The sequence below is a fragment of the Cyprinodon variegatus genome, unplaced genomic scaffold (assembly GCF_000732505.1).
Source record: "Cyprinodon variegatus isolate N-32 unplaced genomic scaffold, C_variegatus-1.0 Scaffold134, whole genome shotgun sequence".
NCBI classification, from domain to species: Eukaryota; Metazoa; Chordata; class Actinopteri; order Cyprinodontiformes; family Cyprinodontidae; genus Cyprinodon; species Cyprinodon variegatus.
The window spans coordinates 1245490-1254568 of NW_015150587.1; the positions used below are offsets into that span (position 1 = coordinate 1245490).

The 9079-nt window shown below is 38.0% G+C and overlaps 1 protein-coding gene across 1 annotated transcript in view; it reads left to right on the plus strand.

The window, feature by feature from the left end:
* Positions 1–9079, plus strand: part of LOC107085804 (macrophage mannose receptor 1-like) — a 21446-nt gene continuing 12367 nt past the window's right edge. Inside the window, exons 1-20 of the mRNA XM_015376356.1 lie at positions 1–12; positions 76–188; positions 313–443; positions 2206–2429; positions 2533–2636; positions 2725–2843; positions 2926–3030; positions 4479–4598; positions 4681–4782; positions 4859–5017; positions 5807–5889; positions 5988–6132; positions 6213–6257; positions 6338–6505; positions 7545–7664; positions 7745–7855; positions 7943–7975; positions 8078–8212; positions 8299–8445; positions 8578–8978. Of these exons, the coding sequence (XP_015231842.1) occupies positions 1–12; positions 76–188; positions 313–443; positions 2206–2429; positions 2533–2636; positions 2725–2843; positions 2926–3030; positions 4479–4598; positions 4681–4782; positions 4859–5017; positions 5807–5889; positions 5988–6132; positions 6213–6257; positions 6338–6505; positions 7545–7664; positions 7745–7855; positions 7943–7975; positions 8078–8212; positions 8299–8445; positions 8578–8978 (2577 nt within the window). The remainder of the gene's footprint in view (positions 13–75; positions 189–312; positions 444–2205; positions 2430–2532; positions 2637–2724; positions 2844–2925; positions 3031–4478; positions 4599–4680; positions 4783–4858; positions 5018–5806; positions 5890–5987; positions 6133–6212; positions 6258–6337; positions 6506–7544; positions 7665–7744; positions 7856–7942; positions 7976–8077; positions 8213–8298; positions 8446–8577; positions 8979–9079) is intronic.

The following is a 9079-nucleotide window of genomic DNA, read 5'->3' on the forward strand; positions in this document are numbered from 1 at the left end:
ATGCAAACACAGGTGAGAGTAAAACCAACCTCAAAATCAGTTTTAAGCTCTCTGTTTATCTGTTTCTATATCTAGTTATGGGTGCGAACACAAATCGGCACAGAGATCTTCTGGATCGGCTTGAATGATAAGATCGTAGAAGGTGTCTGGGAGTGGAGTGATGGGAAACCTTTCATAGAATATTTATCGTATGTATATAAATCAGTCCCTCAGGTCTGATCAACATTGGTTTCATTTTCCTCCTTAAATAATGAGGATATATCTTTTAATTTCGAGTCCATTCATCAAAGAACAGAATTCCCTTTCCTTCAGGTACTGGATGTCCGGCCAGCCTGATAACTGGAATGATGAGGACTGTGGTGAGTTGGTAGGAGAAAGCTTTGGACAGTGGAACGATGAAAACTGCAACAGCAAGAGGAAATACATCTGCAAATACATCAACGGTAAGGAAACCTGGATGCAGCCTCTAAGTGGTTTATTTCCATTTATGTCCACAGGGACAAACTTTATTGTTTTATTTATTATTCAGACTATTGAATGTAAGGAAATGTAGGCAACAGATCCAACCGTTTGAATGTCATCTACCGTATTGAGCCACTTTCTGATGTTTCTTTTAAGTTGAATTTGTATAAAAATGTCCACAATGTTATTTTGCTGAAAAACATAATTATTAATGAACATGAAAAAGGTGGGTATTTTGGATTCTGCTTTTTTTGTATTTTATTTTATTTGTCATTTGAAAATAATTTCTAATGTTTCTTGATTTAATAAAAAATCCTTACACTTGTCTTATTATCTCCATGCAGAGGTAAAGTATCCAAAAATTGTACTCAAGTAAGAGTAAAACAACTTAAAATCCTTTTTTTCTTTTACTCAAGTAGGAGTATAAAGGTATTAAGTAAAATATCTACTCAAATACTAAGTAGTTATTGGTGTGTAACATCTGATTTAATGTTTAAAATTACATAATCAGACAGACAGCTATGTAAGACCTCTTGTATTTTGAAGTATAAAATAAAATAAATATACAAATAAATAACATGATTAGAAAATAACACATTCACAGAGGATTAAACTATTTTCCATATTGATTTTATAGCATGCACTTATAAAACCAATATTAACAGAAGGTGATGCGTGTTAGGTAAGAATAAAGAACTTCCAGCAGCAATATCTACAGTTTACCTTATTTTTAACCTGATCTCCAAATAGCTCAAGTTCCTCATGGTTAGTGGAGTAACCAGAAGGTTTATTTTACTAAGAATAGAGATGCATTCACAAGAATATTATCTTGGTAAAAAGTACAGTAAAGTACAACTCGTTCTAAAAGTATTTTTCTCTAAAAGTTACTAAATAAAGCTAGTTACTACCACTCTCTGTCTGCATTTAGCATGTTTTCCTTGCACACTGCTGTGCTCTTTGTTTTCCAAATATAAAAGCTATTTCTATCTCAGGGAGGCACATACTGGAACAAAGTTACTTATAAATTGTATCACATCTCTAAAGAAGCAAGAGATTTCTGTATATTTTCCAGATAAGAAAAAAATATTTAGTTTTCAATAACGGTAACTGATCATTAGAAAACTACTGGAAGCAAATAATGACGAGAATTAACAGTTTTTTTGGGTGCTAGTCAATAACTGGACTAATAATGTTGCTCTTCTAATCATCATGTATTTTTTTTTTATCTCTTATACAGAACAGAGAAATTAATGGTTCCAAAACTATTCCAAATTCACATTAAAGTGAAAATCAGTGCTGTTTACAATGCACTCTTTATGTTTTTACATTTAGAAGTTGCAGTAAATATGAAGATGGCTTCCACTGGCAATACGTGGTACAAATTAATGCTTCGGTTTTATATCAGTCAACTCATGTGCTCTATAATAGAAATATTAGGAACATTACTATAATTAGTAAAGGCATTTTGAATTTCGTAAAAAGATCTTTTGTTTTTAAAGCTACAAATACTCTAATAAACTCAGGTTTTTCTGACTGATGCTATTTTGAGTTGAGTAGTTTGCTGAAATGCTACAGGCTAGTCCCAGCAGGTTTCTATATTTTGATATGACCTGTTGATAATTTGGTGTAAAGCACATTTCAGTACAGTTCCAAACAATCCAGCTGATATAGTTGATCACAGCTGCTTCCATACTGAGATGGTTTAGTTAGGAGATAGTTAAAGCCATTTTCCATCTCCTGCAGCAAATCCTGCCCCACAGTGTGACTTAGCCAACGGCTGGCGGCAGCACGGCTCCAACTGCTACAAGTTTAAGTCAGAAACCATGAAGAGCTGGTCGGCAGCCAGACTTGACTGTTTGCAGGAGGGAGGAGACCTGGTTTCTATAACCTCACTGGAGGAAAATACGTATATGATGGGAACACTGTCATCAACACACCTGGACTTCTGGATTGGGCTCTCCACTCTGGTGAGTTGAATATGTTGATGGATTGAGACATTCATGTGTCTGCTGGAGGATAAAAGATAAATTTTGACCCTTATGACTTTGAAAAGGAGTTTTGTTTCACCAGAAATGCAACAAGATTTCATGTCATCTTGATCCTGCGAACAGCCAGTTTGCCTGGTCTGATGCAATGCAGGTGGGATTCACCAACTGGGATGGCAACCAGTCAGTGTAAGACCAAATATCTCCACAGAAAACATTTTGACTTATTTCTATGAAAACGTCATACATTTGGGTTAAAGCTTTTATTCTCTAACAGAGACCCACAAGTGGGCGGGTGCGCTGCCTTAATCAAAGACTCATCGGAGGCATTTGGAAAGTGGAGGTCCCATTTGTGCAAATATGAGCGTCCATACATATGCAAACGTCTAATCAGCAGTAAGCTCAGCTAGATGTGATCATTTTTCCGAGGGTCCCCTTATACTGTTTGGATTGTGAGTGATGTCTCCTCTTCTTCCAGCTATCTGTCCTCCGGGTTGGCAGAGCTTTAAGGGAAGCTGTTACTGGATCGTCAGTAACATCAATATGTTGACCACTTGGCATGAGGCTGCAACCACATGCTCTGGTATGAGCGCTCACCTGCTGTTCATTAACAGGTAGAGACCAAAGAACATTGCACTTAAAAAATTGTCAGAAATGTTTATTTTCTCTTTTATATCACCATCATCACATAGGATATGAGTTGAACCTTTTATACAGGAGCTTTAACACATACCAAAAAAAAAAAAAAACAAAACAAAACAGAACGTAACAGCACTTTTAAATTACACTCGTTTAACAAATTCAAATATATATATTATATATATATAATGCAACAAATGAAGGCCACCAGTAGAGTATTCTCAGTACATCTTGCATGAGGTAGCTCTGGACAAAAGTTATGTTTGTTTAGATATAAAACCAGAAAATATTAAAATTAGAAACTTTCTTTTTTTTCACCTTTTGCTTTATTGCTCCAAAATAACTAAAAACTAGCACTTAAATTGTAATGCAAACACTATTGCAGCATATGAAAAAATGTTATTCAGTTCTTCATTTCTGAGCTGATTAAATCTGAGGTGGGGTTTAATTGGTTATACCTTCATTTTTTTTATTCATAAAACTTATTCAAGTTGTTTAAAAAAATAAAAAATCCTTTTGCATGTTTAATAACATCAGTTTTCAGAGTCATAAAAGGAATAAATCCAGCTAAAGGGATTTATGTTTTTCGTATGGATATTATCTTTGGAAACAACCATGTTGGTTTAAAAAAAAAAAAACAATCCTGGGGTCCTGTTTTTTTCTATGAAATGTTCTGGTTCAGCCTCTACGGAAGAGGATTAGGGCCACTGAAAAAAAAAAAAAGTTAACAGATTTTTTTTATTTTATTTCAGTTTAACATCGGGAAAAAGTCAGAATTCTGACTTTAATCTCAGAATTCTGACTTTTTCCTCAAAATTCTGACTTTAATCTCAAAATTCTGACTTTGTTCTCAGAATTTTGAGATTAAAGTCAGAATTCTGACTTTTTTCCCATGTTAAACTGAAATAAAATTTAAAAATCAGTTAACTTTTTTTTTTTTTTCAGTGGCCCTAATCCTCTTCCGTAAGCCTCTGTTAGAAACATTACCTGCTTTCTTTATTGCAAGCAGAGGATCACAGTGTTTCACAGTAAAAGAAAGGTTAAAAGCCTCTTGGAAGGATTTTACTGTGTGTTATTGAGAGGATACATTCCTCGTTTTGTTGTTGACAATAATAAAAAAAAACAACTAAAAAATAACCAAAATTTTAACTTTTTTAGGCAGCTGAAGTTTCATTTTTGTAATGTGATTTTTTTCCCTTTGTCTTTTTTAATCACACAAAGTCAAGAAGAGCAGTTTTTCATAAACGGGAAACTTCCAGACTTTCACCAAGTTGAGATTCCTGACATCTGGATCGGCCTATCAGGTCCTCCATTGGCTTTGATCAAATCTCCTTTTTATCCATTGAAAAGTCCCTTTTAAGTTCCTACGATAAAGTTCTGATGTGCCTCCAGATATGTACCAGGACGGAGACTTCAAATGGACGGATAAAAGCAAAGTCGAATTTTCAAATTACGGAGCTGGCTGGCCCCGAAACACGATTGACACGTGGGACTGTGGTCAGATCTTTACAGGTGAGACTCTCCCCTCTGTCACTTTGCACTTATATAAACTGTTCCTGCTGCTAGCTTCCAGAATGATTGCTCTGGTTTTTAGGGAACTATGAGGGCAAATGGGAAACAACCAACTGCTTTAAGAACCTGGGTTACATCTGTGAGATGACAGGTGGAATGAACCCTCAACCCACTGCATCTCCTGGTTAGTTCCTTTTCATCCGCCCTCTGTATGTACATTGCAGTCCCAGCTCTACCAGTAACTGTTGTGTTTGCTTCAGATGGCCACTGTGACAGAGGATACCTGCTGTATAAGGACTACTGCTATCACTTTGAGACGGAGCAGGTGAAAAACTGGCATGATGCCGAGGCTCATTGCACCAAAGAGCAGGGTCATCTGGTCAGCTTTCATAATGAGGAAGAGCTCAGTTTCCTCACTGGTGGGCAGCTATGGATTATAACCCCATGCATCAATATTCATACACTTTGAATTTTTTCATTTTACAACAAACCTAATTACGGTAATGTGATGGACCACACAAAAGGTGGAGTATAACTGTGACATAAGAGAAACAAAACATAATTTCATCTCCCTCGTTAAAAGTCTAAAAAAATGTATTCTGCATTTCTGTTCAATGCCTTTGATTTAATTGGAGCTGCATGTTTTCCTATTTCTACTATAACCCATGACTTTTGTTTCTTTTAGGAATAGTTTCCATTTTTGCCATTAGTACCAGCTTTTCTGTTGTGCTGAGGAAAACCACCCTAATAACAGAACTCAGTGATGCAACCATTTAAACCATGAAATTGTGCTATTAGAAGGCGGCTTTTTTTCCAATACATATGATCAAGACCAGGGGGAAAAAGTTCAATCTTTTGTCAACAGATCTTCCCAATGGGAAACTCTGCAGCTTTTCCACAGTTGACATAAACCTGCTCTCATGTGTAGCTATTTATTTTAATAAACCATTTAGCTCTTTACGGAGCAACCAAATAAATTAGTAACACTGGATTTTATTTGGTAAGTTAAGCAAAGGGAGCTGAATACAAATGTAACTTAGACTGTTAAGTCACAGTTATACACTACCTGTTGGTCTCTTGCATAGAATCAAATAATAAAAAATGCATAAAAGTTGCTGCTGTTTCATGACAAACGATTTAAAAGGGTTTGAATACTTTTGCTATGCCCTCTATTGACGTTGTTCAGCGTATCTCTTTTTTTTCCACAGCTCATATGCCAGGGGAAGCCTGGGTGGGCTTAAATGACATCACAGCTGAAAGCGTTTTCGTGTACACCGATGGAAGCGCTGCAGTAAGTTAACCATAGCTAAACTCATCCGACAAACTCTCATTCCACTGTAACGTCTCAGCAGCACCTCAGTTTGTGTTTCTCTTTGCTGATGATGTCAGGACCTCCTCCCCTGGGCGCTAGGCCAACCAGACAACTGGGAAAACAACGAGGACTGCGTTCACCTGACAGGAATGACCCACCCTGATCCTGGGAAGCTTAATGATGAAAAATGCACTGCCACGAAGGAATTTGTTTGTAAAAAAGGTGCGATGCTTTTACACATCTTCACTTCCTTTATCCACCCTTCTCTTTTTGTAGTAACCTTTAACTTTCTTTCACCTTAGCAAAGGGTCAAGGACCTCCTCCTCACCCTCCAACGTCTGGACCAGGTATGTTCCTCTGCTCCCAGTCCTGTTACTAACTCGTCTTTCAATGCATGTGGATGTCTGAGTTGTTGCATCTGCTGCAGGATGGAATGAGAAATGTGGCTCTTGGACCCCTGACCCTTTCAATGACTACTGCTACCTTTTAAACTACCTATCAATGAGAACCTGGGCAGAGGCCCGAGCTGACTGTGTCAACCAGGGAGGGGATCTTCTCAGTATCACTGAACCCTTTGAGCAGACCTTCATACAAGGTAATTAAAGCTCTAAGCCATCTTGCTCCTGTTTTTGTAGTATATTGTCTATTTGCATGAATATAAAGCAACATTTGCCTACAAATATATACATAATTATGTTATGATTATTAAATATCCAGTGGCGTCCTGAGATTAACTTTAAAACCTAGAGTCAATTTTAAATCAATCTATCAAAAGAACCCTTTCTATGGATTTACTCCTGTTTGTGCACAACTCATCTACAAAAAGTGAAACCTGCCTCACATTGTCCTGGCTGTAAACACTGCATACCAAACTTGGCAATATTTTTTTTTACAGAGATAAAAAAAAAAAAACTTTAAATGGTTGAGTGAAAAGACAATAGTCATAACTTGATAAATACAGTGTATGAATGGCTTTTGGTGATGGTCTTTATTTTTTAGAAGTGCGCTTTAACCATTAATTATGCGTAGTAAATAAATGGACTTGAGGAAGGCGAAAAGATTGGTGAGAACAGCAGAGAGGATTCTTCCCATTTCATGCCAGAGCTGCGTGTCCCGAGCCGTCATCAGTGACCCCTCACACCCCCATCATTGACTGTTCTCGCTGCCACTCTCTGGGCAGAGGCCTCGCAGCGTTTAATCCATATCCAGGAGATTCCAAAACGGCTTCTTCCTCACCGCCATCAGACTGCTGAATGTTGAAAAAACTTAAAAATCATGTCACAGACTCTCCATCAAACTGACCATATCAATGTGTGTTTTTGAACCATGTTTTTTTCTCCCACACTGTTTACATTTGATCACTGCTGCACTTTAAGAAATGGAAATGTCATGAAAGCTGTACAAAATCAAATTTCGTCTGTGTATACAACATGACAATAAGTTGTCTAAGTCTAAGTAATATATATTGAATATTACCACATAACATCTTTACAGATTTTCAGGTGAACTGTAGCCTCCCTGTTTCAGTTAATGAATTGAAGCATATTAGGCTCAGCAGCCATACAAACATCCTTAAAATCATTAACTTATTGATGTGAAAAGCAGCTCAGCGAACCGTTCTGTTTCAAACGCAGCCCTGATCCAGCAGACCCCAACTGGGATCTCCCTTTGGATGGGAGGCCATGACTCAGTCACGGAGGGTGGCTGGGAGTGGACGGACGGCTCTCCGTTTAGATACATCCGCTGGAATGCAGGTATATATGAGGGTGAAAAATATGGGTTATCTCTGAAAACCAAAGCAGTCAGACAGCAGAATTTATGTTCTCTCTCACAGGTAACCCAGATGATTATCTTGGCGAAGACTGCCTGACGATACTTATTAATAATGGCTACTGGAATGATGACAACTGCGAGAGCAAGAGAGGATATATCTGTAAGCGGAGAGGTGAGAAGCTTTGCTTAAACTGCTGCTGAGGCTAGAGTATTAAATAATAGGTCGACAGAGAGCTAAATGTGAGCTTCTTATTTTCAGGAAAAACACCTGAGCCTCCTCCACCACATGATGGTAAAGAAGACATCTCCCTACTGCTCCCTTAAGGGTGATATAAGATCAAATTCTATAAAATACCCCCAGTATTGACATCATTTTTTTTTTTTTTTGGTTCAGGTTTTATGACAGCAATCGTGTGCCAAGGATCTACTGCCGTCCTCCATTGTCCACAAGAGAGTGTGATAAACATCCAGTCTGCTTTCTACGGCCGAAAGAGCGACGACATCTGCCCACACTTTGATGGATCTGAAGGTCCTGCTGCCTATTAGCTATTGCAGAGTGTTTTGTGTAATCAACCTATTTTATTTATCCGTTTATGATTTTGACCTGCTTTTCAGGCAGCTGCACTGTTGAAGGAGTTCTTCCTCAGTACAGAAAGGCGTGTGATAACCGTCCTTTCTGTTTTGCCTATGCCTACACCGAGGAGGACCCCTGTCCCACTGTGTCTAAATATCTGGAGATAGTCTATAGCTGTGAGCAGAAAGGTAAAATCTTTATCTCAGTTTTTATTGTATTTTTGAAAATGAAAATACTTTATACTGTCGATTTTTTTTATTTTGTATGTAGGATCACATTATGTTCACAGTTTATATAAAATAAATGTTGCCTTTTATCAGTATGTTTGCACGGCCTGGGTGTCGAGGATGGGAACATTACAGACATCCAGCTTTCTGCTTCTTCTTCCATCGGCTCCTTTACCGCACAAAAAGCACGTTTGAATGGAGATTCCTGCTGGATGCCCTCAGGAAGTGGTAGGAAACTGGTTTCTAAATATCCTTTGACTGTGAGCTTCATGTTAAGTCCACAGGAGAGGCCTAATTGGTCGACTTTAGGTAAAACAAGATGTTCTGCTCTTTCAGCATCTTCAAGCTGGATCCAAGTGAACCTCGGTCAGATCAGGAAAGTAACTGGGATTGTAATCCAGGGTTGTCCTCAGAGTGACCACTGGGTCACTAAATTTAAGCTGCAGCACAGTGTGGATGGAACAAGCTGGAAGGATTACTCAGCTGATGGAGAAGTGAGTAAGAGAAAATTTCCTCCACAGTCTAATGTGGAATCCATCCATCCATCCATCCATCCATCCATCCATCCATCCATCCATCCATCCATCCATCCATC